The sequence below is a fragment of the Leguminivora glycinivorella genome, chromosome Z (genome assembly GCF_023078275.1).
Source record: "Leguminivora glycinivorella isolate SPB_JAAS2020 chromosome Z, LegGlyc_1.1, whole genome shotgun sequence".
Classification (NCBI taxonomy): Eukaryota; Metazoa; Arthropoda; class Insecta; order Lepidoptera; family Tortricidae; genus Leguminivora; species Leguminivora glycinivorella.
This window is the reverse complement of record NC_062998.1, coordinates 41,509,268-41,531,321: the sequence shown is the minus strand read 5'-3', so window position 1 is coordinate 41,531,321 and position 22,054 is coordinate 41,509,268. Positions and strand designations below refer to the sequence as shown.

Below are 22,054 nucleotides of genomic sequence, written 5' to 3'. Positions count from 1 at the left end.
TTAAACGCGGAATATTTTCAACAAGACGGAAGAAGTTGTGTAAATTCCACGAACATTTCCCTGAAATGATATAATAATTGACAACATTTCATATTTTTGAGTACTACTTTTTATTGTTTGGTTTGAAAGAACTCAATACTAAAAGATACACGTATTTTTTTATTTTTCCAAAAACTGCTATTTTAATGAGAAAATCCCTTCTTATTACTACTTCGAGCAGAAAGAGCGTAAGTTACAAACGTCAAGACAACAGCTTCGTGACGTCACATGTGTTGTTTCATGCACCTAAGAAAACGACAAAATCATTTCTAAAAAAAAAGTTTTAACAGTCAGCTCAAACAGTTCGGACTAAGCCATGAAATTTTTAATATCTTTGCTACGAAGAGTGATAAGTGTCACTGTCAAACTCAAGTGACATCCCAACTGGAAGATTTTTTTGTTATAGTGGCAGCTCTAAATCAGCTATTTGACGTCACTTCCCCTTTGAGCTATTTTTAAGATTTTTTTATACTAAAAATACGGAAAAAAAAATTAAAAAAATTATTTATGTGATCTACAAGCGTATATCTCGAAATGGTTTTCGATTTAGGGACATTGAAAATTTTGAAACGTTGTCAATTGTGATACTTGAATTTCCGAAATGGAGATTTTCAATGCATAAATATGTTAACTTTTTGATAACGGTAGGAACTTCAGTAAAGCTAGTTTTAGTGTCACGCGGACCGATCCGCACGACGAATTTGTATGAAGTTCATGTTGTCGTCCGCTTTAGTGCGATTTCACATTATCCGATCCGATATCGGAATAGGACCGATATCCCATATATTTACGCCGTCATCTTTGATTTTTTCCTTTGAAATCCTTCCTACATCCGATATCTGATCGGATAATGTGAAAACGCACTTACTCTAAAACGCTCCCTGAACTTAAAGTACATATTAATCCGGTACGGTACGCGTGACACTAAGACAGATATCCTTAAAGCAGATATTCCAAATGAGCTAACGACTTAACATTAAACCAATTGACAAATATCAGATTAGATCTTATATCTCTATACATGACATAAGCAAGAGCGTCGACAACAAGGCGACCAAACATGAGCATTCAGTGAATAGAGAGCGGTTTGGTTGCGCGACTGGTCGCGATCACGAGGCTATCCACTTGGCGAGCAGTTGCTCGATTTTGACCCTCGCGGCTTTTAGCTCCGGGAGGTCCTTTTCGCTGGGTGGGTACATGTTCGCGCAGTGGGCGGTGCCTGTAATCAAAGAGGTTCCAGTATAGGATAGTTTCCTACTAGTCAAATCAGCTTCTTTTTATGAACTGTCAAAACGATTATAATAACGATAATATCAAAGAGGATCAAATATTATAGAGAGTTACTGTCAAAGTAAAATATGTAATCACAGTGCATAGACTGCCATCTCTTGATACAGGCTTAAAACTTTTGAACCTCAGTTTTGACAATTTGGCCCATATTCTTAGCTTGATATGTTTTAAAATGTCAAGTATTAATATTAGCGCCATCTAGCTGAGCGTACCCCAAAGGTGTAATGCCATCTAGGCCACCGTACCTTTTGCTGTATGGTACTGAGGTACGTTTTTTTCTTAGACTTTATCTGTCTATACGGAGTTATATATGTCTTTGCTAATATGGAATTACTATGAAATACTGAGGAGTGACGTCACGGTTAATTCATTTACTTTATATCTTTCTTTTTGACTTATTACATATAAATTATGTTTAAAAATAACTGCTGTCCATATTTTTCTTCTAATTATGTGGTGCTTTATTTCGTGCACTGCATAAAATATTTTATTTAAAGTATAGGAAACTAGCCTATTATAGGGAGTTACTGTCAAAGTAATATGTGTAATCATAGTGCATAGACTGCGATCTCTCGACACAAGCTTAAAACTTTTGAACCTCAGTCTTGACAATTTGGCCCATATTGTTAGGTTGATATGATGTGTTAAAATTACAAATATTAAAATTAGCGCCACCTAGCCGAGCATTCCCGAAAGGTGTAACGCCATCTAGGCCACCGTACCTTTTTTCTAGGGAGGTACGTTTTTAGGGTTCCGTACCAAAAAGGTACAACAGGAACCCTTATGGTGCGACTCTGTCCGTCTGTCACATTGTTAAATATCTCGAGAACTACTTATGCTATCGATATGAAATTTGGAATAGTTATAAACATTGTGAACCTCTACAAGTTGAAAGTATTTTTTTTTTAATTAATTAATATAAATGATAGAAAATGGCCAAAATGAAAGGGGGGCAAACTGAAAATTTCAAGTAACTAGGTCAAGTGGGGTATCGTTAGAAAGAGCTCAAATTGTACATATCAAAACTATTTTTTATAATTTTTTGGTTGTGGAAAAAAAATGTTTTTTGAAGGAAAATGTAAAAAAAAATACCGCCGCCCCCCCCCCCCCCCCTCCCTTATCTCCGAAGTTTACCAACATAAATGTATGAAATTTTCACCAAACATGGGTATTATAATGAATATTACAGGAAAAATAAAATCGTACACGTATCTTGAAAACTTTTTTATTTATTTATAAAAAACCTTTCAGATTTACATTTTCAATTTCAACACCCTTGCGGGTGTTTATTGTACCTGTATTTTTTAACAAAATAACAATGAAATTACCTGCTTTCAAATAGAAGCAAAATGGTTAAAATCGGTTCACGCAATAAACAATTATTCCATAAAAATCATCTTCTATACTAGCTCGCGCGCATTAGTTTACTCAATTTGCCGATAGATGTCGCTGTACGTTGAACGCTCGTTTCCTACATCGCGTTTTTCCTGATATAATGAGGTCGGTTCAGGAGCGTCGTTGCGACATGTAAGTAAGATAAGTCGTAAACTATTGAAGCCGAATAGTCTTGATTTTATTTGGACGTTGTCTACCAATAAAATTGTATATTAAAATATTACTTGTTATGTGGGAAATTGAGTCTTGAGGGATTTAGTAAAATCTGTAGAGTTCTATGAATAACATTTTGATGATTCAACTATTGAAAGTTTGTACGGAACCCTCGGTGAGCGAGTCCGACTCGCACTTGACCGGTTTTTATTTTTCTTAGACTTTATCCGTCTAGAGTTACATATGTCTTTGCTATAATGATTTCAAATATTTTTAGTAGGTAGGTATTGTATAGTCAACAACACAGCTGTGCATACAGACAAAGTATCAAAACTATGTATACAGAACTTTACTGCCTCTAGATTACGGTGTGTATACATATTTTTGGCGCTTTGTCTGTATTCACAGCTGTGTTGTTGACTGTAACTACTAAGTGGCCCTGTTGGTCCAGCGGTAAGAGCGTGCGACTTTCAATCCGGAGGTCGCGGGTTCGAACCCCGGCTCGTACCAATGAGTTTTTCGGAACTTATGTGCGAAATGTCATTTGATATTTGCCAGTCGCTTTTCGGTGAAAGGAAAACATCGTGAGGAAACCGGACTACTTCCAATAAGGCCTAGTTACCCTTCGGGTGGGAAGGTCAGATGGCAGTCGCTTTCGTAAAACTAATGCCTATGCCAAATCTTGGGATTAGGTGTCAAAGCGGACTTCAGGCTCCCATGAGCCGCGGCGAATGCTGCGATAACGCAAGGAGGATGATGAGGTATTATACTAAGCTTGACAGCATGGCCAACGGGTAAGGAACAGCACACAAATGCATGAGGTGATTCGCTTTCCATGAAAACATGTTTAATTAAAACACTATTAAAGTCAGTTCAACCTTACTTGTCCAATAACGTAAACAAACGAAACGTCAAATATGGTCAAAGACAATTGATTGGAAGTGTCGATAATATGATGTATTAACGATAATTTCGCTGCTGACGTCATCAGAGGATTTTCAATTTTACATCATACAATATCTATGTTAAATTAAAACCAAAATTTAATTCTTTTCGTCACATTCGCAACAAAAAGGCTAGGCTCCAAATGCTTCGGCTACCTTAGTAAACTTTTAAATCCCCATACACGTGCTATTCAAAATGGAGGAGTTCCCTCAACTCTTCAGGGATCCCATCATCAGAACAAATTATTATGGGACTATCTTGGAGGTAGCTTTATTCGAAAATAATATGGTTTTTATGGTTTAAGATATTTATTTCTCATAAGATTTTACAAAATCACTTACTGAGAAAAACATTATTTACTTAAATCTACTTAAAACTAGGTAAGAGAGGGTAGCATGCGGTGCCCGAACACAATCTTGTCTTAAAAATTAGGGTAAGCGCATAAAAGTATGGTAAGTAGTAGCAACTAAAGAGACATTGAAATTAAAATGAATGCACAAACATGTAGGGCCAGTTAAACCAAATATTTATAACATCGCCTAACCGCCGGTTACGGGTTAGTAACTCAGTTTTACAAAATATGTCTAAAGCTTATATTACGTAAATTATTTAACTACTTTTTTATGTTCAAAGGGGAGCCATGAAAAATACTGTATTTTTTTTTTTGTCGAGTAAGAAACAAATTAAAATTTCTATTCATTTTTAACACTTAAACAATTCTTTTTTAACAAATAATTAATATGTATTTCAGATTTAGTATAGTTTAATATTTTTTTGTTATATATTCTTTTAGAGTTCTTTTAAAAAGTATTGTTGATTTTATATTTTGAATGTCTTTTGGCAATTTATTATACATTTGAGCTCCCTCATACACTATACTCTTTTTGCCATACAATGTGCGAGGGGGGCGTAGTATTAAGTTATTAGCTTGCCGGGTTGTTCTTTTATATACTTGTGATCTTTTACAAAAAGTTATTTGACTGCGAATGTCTTTGTTTATTATTTTTCTTATCAGGATGCATGTATTATAGACATATGTTTGTGTTATATTAAGTATTTTTGTTTCTTTGTACACAGTTTTAGTAGAGGTGAAGTGTTTATATTTGAATAATAATTTAACAATCTTATTTTGTGAGGTTTGTAATGCCTTTAAATTAGATTTGGCAGCCGAGCCCCATACTTCAATCAAGTATTCTATGTGTGGTTTAACAAGGGAGTTGTAAATAGTATAACGAACGCTTGTCGGTAAACAACGAACAATCCCTCGTATTGCACCTGTTAGGGAGATGATTTTGGATCTCACTGTATTAATATGAGGCTTCCAGGTTAATTTATTATCCAATGTTAGACCGAGATACTTCTCACTTTTGACACACTGCAACGTAACTCCATTCAATATTAAAGGTTCATGGGCGGGAATGGTTTTGTTTTTTGCGGCAAATATGATATATTTAGTTTTTGATTCATTGACAGTCAATAAGTTACAAAGAAGCCATCTGTGTAATGTATTCAAATCATTTTGAGCCTGAAGAATTAACGTTTCTATTTTTTGACCAAAGTAAAATAAACAGGTATCGTCAGCATACAAAGTTACATTAGCCTTTAATCCTATGTCTTGTACATTATTTATGTAGATTAGAAAAAGCAGTGGTCCTAATATAGATCCTTGCGGTATTCCACACGTTATTACTTCTTCACTACTCTTTGTTTGACCGATTTTAGTGACTTGCCTTCGATTTGTTATGTAAGATTCTAGGATTTTGAGTGCAGTTCCAGTAATACCTATTGTTTTTAGCTTATTTAGTAGTAATGAGTGGCTGACTGTGTCAAATGCCTTCTTCAAGTCAATGAAGATACCTAGGGCAATACTTCTTTCATCTAAACTTACTTTTATTTTTGTTAGTAGGTCAGCAGCCGCAGTTAAGGTATTTGATTTAGGACGAAAGCCATACTGTTTATCGGATAGATAATCGATTGCGTCAAGATGTTCAGTTAACCGTTGATGAAGTGTTTTTTCATAGACCTTGGATAAAACCGGCAGGACTGATATGGGTCGGTAGTTTCCGGGGTCTAATTTGTCTCCCGATTTATAAATGGGACTAACTTTAGCTATTTTTAGGGACTCTGGGAACATACCATCCTGTAAACATTTATTAATACATTTCGTGAGGTTATCGCGGATGAGATTTTTCACGCATTTTATTGTTTTAGTGGTAATACCGTCTAGGCCTGAGCTTGTGTTTGGATTGAGTTGATCGATCAATTTGGCAATTTCGTCAGGCGTAACGGGTCTAAACTGCATAATTTCCTTGTACCTATTTTGGCTTGTATCTACTGGATTGCTATGGTATTTTTGTGGAATTTGGTTTGCTAAAATATTTCCTATATTTGCAAAATAATTGTTAAAGCATTCACAAATCGCTGTCTCGTCTGAGATCACATCTGAGCCTATTCTTAGTTTTAAGTTTTGATCATTGTTAGATTTTATTTTTCTATTCGACAAACTGTTAATTAAATCCCACATTTTTAGCGGCTTCCCTTTGCATAACTGGAATGCTTTATAGTAGTATGCGTTTTTAGTCGATTGTATTAAATTTGTAACTTTATTCCTTTCTTTTCTCAACTCTTCTGTCATGTTACTATCAGGCTCTTGTATTGTTTTTTTCCATAGCATATTACGTTTGTTAATTGCTGAAATTATGTTATTGTTTATCCAGTCTTTATTAGGCGGGTTAAGTACTTTAATTCTTTTTGTTTTATTCTTCTCAATAGCCGTTATCAGACAATTTTCGAGTTCATTGTAATCATTTATCTCATCTTTGTAAACTTCCATACATTTATATAGCTTGTTATAGTTTACTGAATCATAATCCATTTTTTTAATAGGGATCGATGGACATCCTTTTATTTCAAAATAAATTTGTTTGTGGTCTGACATGCTTGATTGTATTATGGCCATATGATATTGGTGCTGTTTTAAATTGGACCATACATGATCCAATATGGTTTTCGATTCCTGAGTTTCACGTGTACTATAATCTTTGTTGATTTTATTCATTAGGGTGTATCCATTTTCCTTTAGTAACATTTTATATTCTTTGACATCACTTGTTGCTTCCAGTAGATTAAAATTGAAGTCTCCTAAAAGCAGTGCTCTATTCTTCTGTTGGAGTTGTTCTGAAAGTGAATCTAAGAACTTATACGTATCTGTGCGTCCAGGTTTATACACAACGCCAATGTCTAAGGCGAATTTTTCAACATGTACCCAAAGATAGTGGTTATCATCTTCACATTTATCTTCTACAATGTTATGGTTTATGTCGTTGTGTACAAAGATAGAAACACCTCCTCCTCGTGAATTTTTGCGATAGTTGTAATAGTGCGTATAATTAGTGATATTTAGTAGTTTTGCTTCGGCTTCAGATTTTATCCACGTTTCGGTTAGTGCAACTATATGTATTTTTCCAAAGGAGTTCAGTATGCATTTTATTTCATCCAATTTCCCGTGTTTTACTAAGCTTCTGACATTTAAATAGAATACTGATAACGATTTTTTACTTTTATTAATATCTTCATAATTATAAACGATTTGATGTGTTATGCTGTCCTGGTTTTCTTGATGAACTGTTTTGTTGGTAGTTAGTTTTTTGGCTCCGCTTGGATAATTTTAGGTACTCCCTTGATATATTTTATTGTAAGATTCTCTTCTCCATTTTGTATACGCATGCGCAGTTCCTCTTTAAGTGTTTTCATAAATTTTTGTTGGTAAGGTGTTTTATCGGAGTAAATTTTAACATCACTTTGCTCTAGTTTTGCCTGGTTCACAAGTATTGACTTTGTCGTTGCAGCAGTGCTAAACGTGGCTTTTATGGGTCTCGTTTTGGTTGGTTCATATTTTCCTAACCGTGATGTTGTCAGGGGATTAGGACAGTTAGAATCAATCATCCTGACTAACTTTGTGACTTCTTCGGTGTCAGAGGTGGCTCTTTCCTGTTGAGTTTTGTGCTGCGATTCAGGTATGCCTAGTACAATTATATTTTTCTCGCGTATACTTCGCTCACTGGCTTCCTGGAGTACGTCTTCACAAGTGAATGATATCGGAGGAATTGTTCCCGATCCTGAGGTCGTTGACGTTTTTAGCTCTTCTACATCTGCCTCCAAATTGTTCAATTTGCTTTCTGTGTCTTTGGTAGCAGTTTTAAGTTCAGCTACTTCCTTTTTTAAATATTCTTGGTCTGTGACAAGTTGATCCGTCTTATTTTGGATAGTGCTTATCTGCTCTTTGATTGTTGAAATATCACCTGCAATTTTTGTCATGTGAGCGTTTTGGCTGTCCGTAAATTCCTTGAAAAGTGCGAGAAATTCTTGGCGAAACTCTTTTAGGTCATCCTTTGTCAAATTGTCATCATCATCAGCCGCTTCCTCTTTCGAAATGTTGTTTGTTCTTTATCTATTTCCGCTGACGTCATCTTGGAAAGGTCCGGTTGCGATTGCGATTGATCATTTGAGAAAGAAGACGGCGGGCTTCTTTGCACACTCATTGCGTATAACTAAGTAGTCGTTACTTAACTAACAGTTTACGGTTTTGTTTAACCGGGCCAAGTTACCGAGTCACTGATAAGCGAGCTATTCGCACAAGCGTTGTTTTAGTTTCAATACGAGTTAACGTTCACTCAATACTGCACTCAGAAAACACTTTTAAGCCGTTGACTTATATATCAAATTTGACTGACAAAATAATTAAATATTTTAAAAATATTTTTCGACACGTCTGCTTCGTTCGCTCTCTTACGCCGCATCCTCATTGTCGGTAAAATAATCTGATAAATTATCGTAATATCGATCGTTCATAACGATAAGTTGTCATCCCAACATTACAACTCATAGACGATCTAGACTTCGTAATGTCAGGAGTTTTTGATGTCATCCATTCGTAATTACAATTATTGATGAAAATTGTTTTAGAAATGATATTTTTCAGTGGTTTTTTGATTGATTTCAATACTTTGAGTTTATTTAAGTGTATAATAACATGATAAGTGATGGTTAATGTGTTATTCCAGAGAAAAGTGAGATAATGTTTTCCAGCAGTGTTTGTTTACATGATTGGACAACTAAGGTTGAACTGAGTGTACTACGTAATATCTCTACTTTCGTATTTTTTAAATTAATCTAACATCAAATCCAAATAACGTATTTGTGATTACTGTAAAAATGGGTCAGTTGCCTTCGAGGGAAGCCAGTCCTGTCAAACTGGTGTAACTTGACAGACGTTCAGAGATGTACTCCCTGAGTAATCACTGGTCAAACTATACTGTAAAAATTGTTTATTATATACTGACCGTGTATGTAGATGGCTGGGGCGTGTTCCCTCGGTGTGGTGATCCCGAGCGCGTGCCACGGGTCCACAGAGCCGTGCACGAATACAACGCGACTGATGTCGATGTCCAACGAGCCGTAGTAGTTGTTCGTCCACGCGGCGGCGGCATTCACGAAGCTCTTGTTGAATCTGACAAAATTTATAGCTTATAAAAAAATCTTATAGCGAGCGCGTAAACCCAGGAAGTTTAGGAATAAATATGTAATATAGGGCGTGAAAATATATTCTAAAAATGTTTCGTGTCTTTATTAAAATTGTGAAAATTCTGAACAAACTTCTCCAGTAGCCGGGTCTCGAATAGGCGTTTTGGTTGGCCGAGGCACATTTGCATTGTACGCTTGCCTCGCAACGTGCCTCACCCTAAGTGGACCCAGATCGATCACGCATTTGGCGCATAGTTCGCGAATGCAATGTGGCCTTTAAAGCCCTATCACTCTAAAAACGGAGTTCTACCACAGTATAATAAAGAGTACTATCGTGCAGTATGGGCACTCCCGCACCCTGCTCAAAGTGCCGCCCACCCCCTCTCGGTTACCTCACAGTTACCGCCTGTCAAAAACGCGAACAGTCGACCTGTCATATTTCACTCATACAAGCATAGTACGCGTTCACCTACACGAGCTTAAACTGTTTGCTAGGAACGCGCTTCTTTCATATATTTGATCGCCAGTGTCGTAGGTGTGGTTCTACTGAATCCTTAAACAAACTATGAAACAGCACTAACTTCTTCCCGAATATATCCTGGCACTGCTGAATATAGAAGTCCACGGGAAACTTGTTACCGAAAAATGGCGTGGTGCCCGTAGACGTTTGGTAGAAACCGAACTCTGTGCACGTCTGATACGTCCACTGGCGGGCTAGAACATAAACAGCAAAACTTTGTATCATATTTCAAGGATAATTGATGATAAATAGTGTAGTAAGTAGTAGTAGTGTAACTAAGCCTTTACCTTTACAAATTATTCATAGCCAGGGAGCGTACTTTTCGTGCCGATGACATCAATTTGACGTCACGCTCCATATAGGGTGATCACAAATTGTTTTATTGTAAATTATTAATCATTTAGTCATCAATCATTTTAAGTTATGAATTTCTTTGCATGGTAATGAATGCAAAAAGGATGGTGTGCTTTACGTTAAAGAGAAATTCTCTTTTCTACGTATTTAGTTTTAGTGCGGTTCGACTGTGGAATAATCTGCCCATTAATATTAGACGTGCAACTTCATTACCCATTTTTAAAAAATGTTGAAGGATCATTATTTGTCTACTTCATAAACTTTCTGTTTTCCAAGAAATTTCATGTCGTTGAAATGGTCTCCATTGTTATATCTCATATATTGTTGTATTTTTTAGTATATGTAGTCTATCATAGTTTTTATATTTGTAGTATATGTATTTTATTATATTGTACATTTAGGTACTAGCCTTCTGTTATTCTTTTTTGCACCACCCGTAAATTTTATTCCGATCGCCACTCGACTATCTGAAGGTTGTCTGTAAGAGACCGCTCTTTTAGCGATAAGACCGCCTGTTGTTACCTACCACGTTGTATCTGTTCTGAATTATGTTTCTTTTTCTTCTGTAGTGTGGTGCAATAAAGTATTTAATTATTATTAATTCCTTTATTATTAATTATTCTCTTTATTTATTTTCTTTCTTAGGCTAGGCTGTTTATAATATGAATATAAAAGTAAAATACAAAAACACATACAAAACAATATAAAACACATATAAACACATTATAAAAAACCTAACCTAGGGTGCCGCCAGCAGCGGGGCAGGGCCCAAGCTGCCGGTGGTTAGGGCTGCAGAGAGAGGAACCGTCGAACTATCCGCGCTGTGTCCAAGATCACCGCCTTCTGCATCTGGCCCTTGATCCAGCCACCTAGCGAGAGTCTCTTAAGATGTTGGTCGAGACTCTTCGCTATGAGACCGTTCGCTGAAACGACTATCGGAACAATGATCGTTGATTCAACATCCCACATGGCGGTTATCTCGTGAGCCAAGTCTAGGTACTTACTGGACTTGTCCTTCTCGGCTTTCACGAGATTCTCATCATGGGGGATGGTGATGTCAACGAGCACTGCCCGGCGTTGCAGTCGATCTATTATCACAATGTCAGGTTTATTGGCTACAATAGTCCTGTCAGTGATAATAGATCGATCCCAATAGAGCGTGGCACGACCATTTTCGAGAACTGGCGCAGGTAAGTACTTGTAGTACGGTACTTCGCGGTCCACAAGGCCGTATTGAAGAGCAAGTTGCTGGTGAATAATCCTGGCTACGAGAATATGTCTGTGCAAGTACTCGCCGTTAGCAAGATGAGAACAACCGGAAATAATATGCCTGAGTGACTCTCCGGGACGGCGGCATGCCCGACAAATGTCGACCGTACCGTCCTTCAGGATATATTTCCGGTAGTTGTTCGTCATCATAACTTCGTCCGCAATTGCACAGGCAAAACCCTCGGTTTCTCCGAAGAGGTCCCCGAATCGTAACCAGTTCACCGATGCGAGCAGATCTACATCGGGTCCCGTGAGGGCCTTGTAGAACCGCCCGTGTAGCTGCTTGCTCTCCCATACCGCCTTGCGGTCCGCAGTACTTAGTACCACAGGTTTGCGCCAGTTCTGTTTCGCCAAGGAGAGCGGCGTGAGGTTTCCGTCCACTGCCACCACATCACGATGCATCCCGCACTCGTTGTTAAGGAAGTAATTCCTGAGATTGTACACCTCACGGTTGTGGAGATCTTTGGCGTTTAGGAAGCCTCGACCTCCGCACTTCCGTGGGATGTACAATCTCATAACAGACGAGCGCGGGTGTAACATACGGTGTGTGGTAAGCAGTGAGCGGACCCTCCGATCCAGGGCGTCCAGCTCAGTCTGGGTCCACCGTAGTATGCCAAAGGAGTATATGAGTAGAGGCATTACCCAGGCGTTAAAGGCGCGCACTTTGTTGCCTCCTGACAAAAGACTGTTAAGGACTTTTGTCAGCCGACTGAAAAAGCGCTCCTTCACCGACCGTCTAATGCCAACATCCTCAATACCCAACGACTGTGACATACCAAGGTACTTATAGGTTTCTGATTCAGAGATAGATCTGAACGACATCGTCTCAGAAAGTTGTAAATTTTCTGAATTTACAACCTCCCCCGCTGCACATGCATGACCGCACACTTATCGACACCAAACTCCATTCTGATGGCGGTACTGAAAACTTCTGTGGTTTTCAATAGCACCATCAGGTCTTGGGTGTTCGGTGCAAATAGTTTGAGATCGTCCATGTACAGAAGGTGAGAGATGACTTCACCCTCTCTCCGAAGCCGGCAACCTAGCCCAGAATCCTTCAGCAGCGTGCTGAGGGGATTCAGAGCTAGGCAGAACCATAATGGACTCAAACTGTCACCCTGGAATATTCCTCGCTCAATCCTTATGTAGTCCTGCGGGCCAGGGGGGCCATCCCTGCCTCCTGGTTGATGAAGGACTGTGGTCCACTGCCTCATACATGCAGCCAGGAAGTATATTAAAGCTGCATCAAGTTTATACAGCTCCAATACCCTTCTCAGCCATGAATGAGGCACCGAATCATAGGCCTTCTTATAGTCAATCCAAGCGGCCGAAATGGCCCCCTTGTTCCGCCGAACTTGTTGGCAGATGGTCATGTCTATGAGGAGGAGCTCTTTAGTACCACGGGACCCAACCCTACGTCCATTTTGAGCGGGAGCCAGAATGTTGTTAGCGACAATATGCGCGTTAATTTTTGCTCTCAAAATGGATGTAAGGAGCTTGTAAAGTGTAGGCAAGCACGTGATGGGTCTGTAGTTTTTTGCTTCCGTGGTACTACCGGACTTATAGAGTAGGAAAGTAACACCAGTTGTTAGGGAAGGTGGGAGAGAACCAAGATCGAGGGCTTGTTGAAATTGCGTTGCCAAATACGAGTGCGAGCATCGAAACCATTTTAGCCAGAAGTTGTGCAATCCGTCCGGTCCAGGACTTTTCCAGTTCTGGGCCGTACGGGTAGCACAACTTACGTCGTCGGGGCTGATGGTGATAGCCCCCATAGACTCGATGCTCTCGCACTCGCGTTCGACAACGGTCATCCACTCACCCTCCGTGTGTTCGACGGGCACCGACCAGATGCTACGCCAGAAATCAGACATGGCAGTAGCATCCGGCAGCCGCACGTCAGACACACGAGGGTCGGTTTCCTCCCATCTTCGGTATACTTTCCTTTGGTCGCTTTGAAAAAGACGATTCTGCTGGAATCGGTCCACACGCTTTCTGTAGCGGCGAATACGGCTTGCCCACTTTCTGCTTCAGGAAGTCGATGCGCTCTGTGACATTGGCCAAATAGTCGCGGGGCCTGATGTCCGTCCCCGCGAACGCCTGGTTCACAAAGCGCATTACTCGGGGGCGATTATTACCCCCTCTGAAGCAGATCAGCTTTGCAATGAGAGTCCTAAACGAGTTGATACGACGCTCGATCCGTACTTGCCATGCCATTATTAATTATTATTATTTATTGTAATGTGTTGTTAATAAATACTATTTAATTAAATTTATTTATAAAAACAAATCAAATAATTTTATTCACGTTTCACATTTCAAGTAGGTATTATTTATGCCACATGTAAATGGACTACTGTATTTGAAGTAATTTGTACACGATTAAAATGATTGACGACTAATGATTAATAATTTACAATAAAACTATTTGGGATCACCCTATACGGAGCGTGACGTCAGATTAATGTCATCGGCATGAAAAGTACGCTCCCTATTCATAGCTATGCAGGGATTATAACGTATTATGTTCGAAAAGTGGTAAGAATCAAGACAAATCCATATGCTGTTACAAAACACTTAAAACTAGTTCACTTATTTCCAAACCCCGCTGTTATTCCAGCCAGATCATGACATTGTTCAGTGAGCAACACCTCAAATCTGGTTTCCATACTTATAATACCTTTGTTAAACACGTAATCTTTTTGGCGTTGTATCTTTTATAGTGTTAGTCTTAGCTTAGGTATGTGTCTGATGTTATAGTCGATCAAGCAAATCTTGTTACTTAAAAAGGCGCGAAATTCTAATATTAATGGGAAGATAAACATTCAAATTTGCCGACGGAGTATTACCTCCCTCGTTACTCCACGTGACGTTCCTGAGCTCCAGTATCATGTTATCGTAGCTGTAGTCGAGGCAGGTCTGGTTCTCCACCTCTAGTATCACGGAGTTGAAGTCTGCCAGCTTCATGTGAGACGGCCGGGCGGTCTCTTCGGTGAGCAAGCGGCAAATCTAAAAGAAGCAAATAGTTGGTAAGTTTAACAGTATACATGTATATTTTGATAGCGGGTTAGTAGAGGCAGCTACCAGATCCCGTGCTGCCACTCAAAAATGGTCTCAGAAGACCTTTCTGCAATTTTTAATTTATAAAAACTGGCGATTACAGATTTTGGAAAAAACATACAGGTTGCGAGAAAAAGGTCATTTTTCACAAACCTTTTTATTGACGCTTTTTACTGACGATCGATCCCATTCCTATCAAGGAGCTTGTATGGGACCAATATGGTGGGGTTGGAGAAATAATGATATTTATAACTGCTGATATGTTGAAATGTTTTTGAAAATTACGAAATCGTAGGCAACAGCTGGTTTTATTAGTCGTTTCTTACAATGTAACTGTTAATAGTGACGTTCCTGTACTTACGGTTGTCGTCGTTGTACTGCACGAAGTTGTTCGCCAGCGTGTCGCAGTTGTTCAGAGTCTAAACAACAGTTGTATGAACAGTCTCTTACAGTGTTGATAGTGACGTTCCTGTACTTGGGGTTGCTGCCGATGCGGTTGTCCTCGTTGTACTGCACGACGCCCGCGAAGTTGTTCGCCAGCGTGTCGTAGAAGTTGTTCAGGTCGTTCGCCGTCGCTCTGTCGAACGGCTGGCACACTCTGCATAAACGAACCTTTTATACATTTCCAATTCATTTTGCTTAGATTTTGAAACTTTTCGTTAATTGTTAACTAATCATTAATATTTGCTTATGCACAAACAGGGTCGGAATCACATAGCACTGTTCTCTATTATGGACTATCTGACTATTTAGCTTTTTTTTTTCAATTTTTTTTGTCTCTTATGTAGATGTACAAGTTCACATACAATCATAAAATTTATAAAAGAAAAAAAAACTTTACATACTTATAACCTAAAAGAACCCGTTTTGTGCCATGCCGGGTCCAAAAGTCCCCATCACGCTAGCAGCGTTACCCCGCTGTACGGCGATGGAGACCTGTTGGACAAGCCATGACTCAGAACGAGGATCTTTTGTTTTATCCCTAAGGCGCTTCCCGATCTCTCGAAAGAGTTCGCGCGCCTCCCTTCCCCAGGGCCCGGCTAAGTACATAGGAAATCGATCAATCGAATCGATTTAGACCCTATTTTTATATATTTTTACCCAAGGAATCATTAAATCTAAGGCGTTGTGTCCAAGGACTAAAAAGCATTTTTATTTTAGATATAAGACAGCTGGCTAAATCACAATAAGTAATAACATAGTCATATTTACTTGAATTCGTGTTGAATAAGAGTAGGGTTGGTTTTCATCAGTTCAACGATTTCTGAATGGCCTTGTTTGACTTCGTAGGCGCAGTCATCGCTTCCAGTTTTCTCTCGTAGCGCATCGATCACCACTTCAAAGTATTCTGGAACAAATGCTTTATTCAATAACTGTGTGATGGCTTGGTGCTTTTGATCAACTCGTTTCGTATCGTATCATAGATAGAGCAAGCTCGTACGGCTCGTCCCCGGAGTTGGTAAAATACGCTGGCACTTTCAAATTTGCATTTTGCATAATTTCCTTTTCGCACGTGTAATCGTACGACGTTTTTCAGTACAGTTGGACCGAAGTTTCGACCTGACATATAATGAACCACTTCTCGCACTAGTGCGCAAAAAAAACACCACCTGTACTGAAATAGTACATAACGATACAAGTGCGTAAAAAAGGAAGTTCGAAACGAGTGGCGATAAATTAAAACACGACCGAAGGGAGATTGAAGAACTTGTGCACGGTACGAACCGCCAAACGCTGTTCGCCTCACTCCAACTTATAGCAGTTGTAGTACGAGTATGTTATACGTACCTACAAAGTCGACTTTAGCCAACAAGGGACCGCTGGACGAGACCGCAGCGTGCACTAAATGTGGGTACTTCAACCGCAGCCAAGCGGCCAGCGACCCAGGGTATGACCCGCCGAACGCTATCCATTTCACCCCTTTAGCCAATTTGTACTTGTTATTCATCGCGGGGATGAAATAAGCCAAGTCCGCCAACGCTTGCGACGATGATAAGTATTGAAGGTTCTTTACTGACATGTCTCTGAAAATATCAATACATGATGTCGAGATTATACAAAGCTTTATAGAAAAAAATATTGTTACTTCAAATATGTAGGGAAAAGAAACAAATAGTAATACAAATTACAATTTTTTTTTAATGTATAATTTTAATTATAAACTCTGCAAATATTGTTTTATTTTAAATTGTGTACTTGTTTGCATCTTTTTATATTTTATACTTCCTTTTTGCAATGTATGTGTGCTTTCCGTATTTTCACTCGCAATGGCCCCGACGGAAGATCAGCGTTGGCCCTCCCAGGTAGGGCTGCCATCTCGAATTTCGCCAAACCCGGACAAACATTCCAAAAAACCCGGACATTTGGCGTAAATCGCATTTTTTCCCCGGACGTTTCCGAAAATAATATTTTAAAAAAACAAGACCTTTAATTTTCATCCATTTATATATTTAATTTCACACAATGTGTCATTTGCAATAAACAATAACAAAAACAAAACAATTTTTATTTTCAAAAAAATAAAACTTGTCTCTTTTTAGGGTTCCTTGAAATTTGGAATGTTATGAACACTTTGACCGCTACAAATTGAACCCTCGTAGATAACCAAGTTTGATAACTGGTTTTGTATGAGGAAAAATAATTCTTAGCTAACTGGGTATATGAAATAAGATTTATTTTTCTTTGTAGAAAACCATTATTTTTTGCAGTTTTCTATGAAGATTTTTTTCTTCTTAGTTTACCCGGTTATGAAATGTTTTTTTTTTCTCGTAGAAAACCATTATTTCTTGCAGTTTTCTATGAAGTTTTCTTTTCTTCTCAGCTTACCCGGTTTTAAAATGGGATTTTTTATTCTCATAGAAAACGTATCGAAAGAGATTTTACCTAAAACTTTATCTTTCAAATAAATCGGTTAACATTACAATACAATACAAATATTCTTTATTGTTCACCAATATAACAAGATGACATCAACAAATTAAGCATATAACTAATTAACTATAGCATTATAAAGAATTATCCCAGAAAAACCATCATACTATACAGGTCGCGCAAATTCACCGACAGATGGCGATATAGATACACAATAATGCTCATTAGTACCTATATTTCTAATCAAGTCATTAGAGTTATATGAGATGAGATTATTTAAACCATTTAAAGTATGACGGAACACTCGGTGGGTGAGTCCGACTCGCACTTGGCCGGTTTTTTATTATTTAAACAGACATTAGTTAGTCAGTCAACTTAAATTCGCTGATAAATACTTAAATTCAATGAGGAGCTTGCTTGCGGTTGCTTGAGGTGGTAGCCCGGACACTTTTCATATAAGGACATGAAAAGTGTCCGGGTTTTCCCCGGACACTTCTTGACACCCCGCCCGGACGGCCCCCGGACGGCCTCCAAACTAGGACAAATCCGGGGAAACCCGGACGGATGGCAGCCCTACTCCCAGGGTAACACCATGCAGAGTCTGGACTTGACCATTTCGTGGCAAATATTATGTATGTACCTATCTTTTTGTGTTATGTGTAAATAATTTCTGTTGTCACTTGTCACGAATAAATGATTTTTATTCTATTCTGTATTGCAAAAATAGGTTTGTATTTTATATTTATTTAGGTTACTGATGACTTGGTGAGTGACGAGAGTGTTGTTTACTCATGTTACAGTAGGTATTTGTGATAACATGTGTTAATGTTAATTATCCAGACACCGACTGTAGTTGTATTAATTTCCGCCTTATTTTTTAATGTACGCCTTTTTAGGTTTAGCAATCTTATGTTTCAAGCTATTAGGTCACTTATGTTAGTACAGCTTGTTTTCAAATACATTTATAAATATATTTGCAAGTCGGCATATTATAAATAGGTAGGTATATCCCATTTAGGATATTGCAAGCGTTTTTCGTCACTTTGCCGTGGGTATATTTGGTTGATTAACGGATTTGATTGTTCTCTGAATATAGAATGTAATGTATTAAAATAAATACAAATTCTTAAAAATTCCCAATGCAGAGGCCGAGTAAATATATTAAAAAAACTCGTTCTTGGAACATTGGCTCATATGTAAATAAGTTTGTTAACTCGACTGTACTATACCTACTATTAATACTTAATAGGTAAGTGTCACTATCAAAACTGTTTTGATTATTTTAAGAAGTATTGCATACATATGTATATTATGTATTGAAGGTTTCCATTATTAGAAAGCAATTTAAAATCTTTATTTACGTTTCTTAAGTCAAATTATTATTATATGTGTTACATGAGTAGCTCATCAATATTGTTCACAAATATTCAATATGCTTTTATGGCATTACGTCCTACATATGATTATCTTCGACACATGGCACATTAGTAGGTATGTAAACATGATAAGAAGTTATTTAAACGTTCTTTTGTTATAAATTGTTAACTGGGACACAGATATGCGACATGCTTTAGCAATGCGGAATTCCAAAGACATATTTTTGCGTATTTATTGTTATAGTCTCATATGAATTATTTATTACCTACAGTAAAAATATCTAGCACATTATGTATACCCAAAACAAATATTGTATTTTCATGTTTAGTAAGCAATAAAAGATTGACCCCAAAAAAAATACAGTATTACTCATATTGAATATGAGTAATACTGTATTTTTCTGTGAAATCAATTAACTAAAATGAATAAAATGAGCATTAACAATACATAATTATGTACTTTTGAACCTAAGAATTATAGAAAACAAACTCAACAATTATAGAAAACTCCTAATGTTTTTTATAATTCTTAGTTTCAAAAGTACATAATTATGTATTGTTAATTAATTTCACAGAACTTGCATAATTGAAGACTATTATAATATAATATGCAACGGCAAATCAGTTTAGTTCATGAGAGTAAAACCCAAGCAGCAGCTAAGGACACAACAGACAACAGGGATTAGATTATAAAATAGTTATAATATTTACTGATTTATTTTATCTGTTTTTTTTTGTTAGTACATCATAAATAAATGTAACTACTTACTCCGTAGGATGACTTTCTCCATAATATCTATGTTCCAAGTTGATACACAGAGCATTAAATTTCTTGGCATAGTCTATCCAAGCTCCTTGTACCATCCACTTGGGGTCAGCGGGACCTTCACCCCCTATCATCAGGAACACGGGACCAGGGTTGGTAAAGTCGTAGAAGGTATCATTTACAAAGTAGCGCTGAAAATTTACAAATATATTTTATGATGTGAACATTATTTTGAACTTATAGCTGTATATTTTCTTAATTCCTTAATCTTTGAGGCAGGGTTCGAGGATTTATATCAATGGATATATATCAAGATATATATCCGATATATATCGGATATATATCCAGCTAGGTTCGACGATATATATCAATGGATATAAATATCCGGTATATATATTTTTTTAATAAATATTTCAATACAAAAATGGTTTTGAAAAATGTAACATTGTTAAAAAACTAGTTTTTTTGTGTTTGTTACTGCTTTTCTACAAAATTTTATGCTTTTTAGTACATTTTTCCTTATCTAAAGTAGTATTCATAAATAACGCAACAAAAAAATGAAATGCCTTCCATACAAAATGGATATATATCAAAGTTGATATATATCATAAATATCCGATATTTTGATATTCATTATAAATATCGGATATTTTCGAACCCTGCTTTGAGGTGACAAGCTCATATTCCTACTCATTTTAATGAGTAAAAGTGAGTTTAGTTGAGTGAGTCAAAAACAACCTAATTAGCATACATATGTTATATTATATCAGAAATTACAGCTAGGTGGCACCAGCAATATGCTTAAACTTTGCACATCTCCTCGAGTGTCAGTCCAATTTTTGAGTAATTGGAATTTTGATTTTATTCTAATTAAATTTTAAATTCGATTGACGTAGTTGGCCAGGAGTCGACTGCCAACATTCCAAAGGATATTAACATATTGCATGCTGTGTGCGAAAATTTACACCAGTGTGATGTAGAATATGTTAATATGATTGAGGTGAGATTTTGTGAGGTGATGGATAAGAGGGAGTCTAGTGTTTTTAAAGTGTTTTAATTTTATTTCTAGTTTTACGTACTTATAGTATGTCATTTTATCGTTTAACAGTGTATTCGTCTTAACTGTAATGCTGTGTAAATATTAAATAAAGAAAAATGAAATGAAATGAAATGATGAACCCTACTCCAATTCATATTTAATTGGAATAGCAATAACATCACATTCATTTACATATAAATATATGAATGAAATATGAAATTAATAAATTTTCATTCCACAGCCCATGTGCCTCCTGTAGAAAACAGGGTTTTTGGGCTGCCCACATATATTCACCTAATTATAATAAGGAATACATTGATAAGAATAAGACGACATTAACATTATTTGTGAGTGTGCACAGGAAAACATTCCACTCTGTCGATTGCTATAAAGCCGCTTTGTCAGTTTATTCACATAAAATTATAAGTTGATTTGCCTCACGCACATATATTCGTAAGGGCAGACTAAGCAAAATCATATTCAGTGAATGGTAATTGAGAAAAATATCAGCATAAATGCTTAATATTCATACATATTCCGTTTTATATTGTTACCCCATACCCCATCATATCAAAATAATCAGGACTATTATAACACGTCAATTTTCCGACGTAAGTTTCGTAACGCAAACCATATAATTTGTTCCTTTACTTTCTTGGATTTACACTCACACTCAATAAAATATATTTTGTACCTACCTATGCATGCTTCAAAGTTATATTAAAAATAGTTTTAGCTTTGGGAAGGGCGTAGGATATTTTTTATCAAGATACATTATCTTTCTACGCAATTCATAATAATAAAATTGAAACATGAAATTTACCTGCTTCCAAGTCCTCTGATCGGCTGGACTGAAATGATCAAGCTTTTGCTTAAACCATTGCGCCTTGGGCAAGTTCACATTTTCAACATGGGGAGCACCTAAGTTACCACCTTTGTCTCGTCCGAGGCGAAATCGCAAGGCACACGTCGCTTGGATAACAAGTATACTTGTAAAGTAAATCAAACGCATGGCGATAGTAAAAATTACTAATATTTAATCCTACGCAACGTTTTTCAGTTCAGTATTTGACTGTCTGTTGATACTTGCTATTAAAATTACGAAAACATGAAACCGGTAACTGCTTTTATTATGAGACAGTTGACGTGACGTTCTATACGGGTTGCCAGGTTATAGTGACTAAACCTTTCCTCAGTGTATATTTGTGATAGTTCCAAGTTTCATTTCTGACTATGGCTTGTGTGATCAAGTGTTGCAAATCACATTCAGGAAGAAAAGAAAACACGCAAAAGGTTATATCATTTCATCGGTAAGTTTTCTCAAACTCGGAAAGGTTATGTTTTTTAGCATAGTGATGTGATGTGTTTTATCGACCTTGCAATAATAACCTGTCAATATTCATACCTTAAAAACGCCATCAATGATTATTGTTCTTTGTTATGATTCTCTTGTTATT

The 22,054-nt window shown here is 37.2% G+C and overlaps 1 protein-coding gene across 1 annotated transcript; it reads right to left on the bottom strand.

Moving 5' to 3' along the window:
• Window positions 1-512: 512 nt before the first annotated feature.
• On the bottom strand, window positions 513-21,766 carry LOC125241268 (putative serine protease K12H4.7). Its single transcript, XM_048149657.1, has 9 exons — window positions 21,421-21,766; window positions 19,562-19,749; window positions 16,334-16,569; window positions 15,758-15,893; window positions 14,996-15,143; window positions 14,335-14,494; window positions 9,927-10,059; window positions 9,165-9,331; window positions 513-1,258 (listed from the first exon to the last, which is right to left on the bottom strand). Exons 1-9 carry the CDS (start codon window positions 21,607-21,609, stop codon window positions 1,149-1,151), a joined length of 1,467 nt encoding a protein of 488 aa, XP_048005614.1. The 5' UTR covers window positions 21,610-21,766; the 3' UTR covers window positions 513-1,148.
• Between the last annotated feature and the right edge of the window lie 288 nt (window positions 21,767-22,054).

Bases quoted from the DNA above. Each gene is read 5' to 3' on its own strand.
- LOC125241268 (XM_048149657.1), bottom strand. From the start codon at position 21,609: ATGCGTTTGATTTACTTTACAAGTATACTTGTTATCCAAGCGACGTGT. The intron at 16,570-19,561 runs GTAAGTAGTTAC...TGATATTTTCAG, and splicing joins GGAGAAAGTCATCCTACGGA to AGACATGTCAGTAAAGAACC. The intron at 1,259-9,164 runs GTCAGTATATAA...CTTTGATTACAG, and splicing joins CCCAGCCATCTACATACACG to GCACCGCCCACTGCGCGAAC.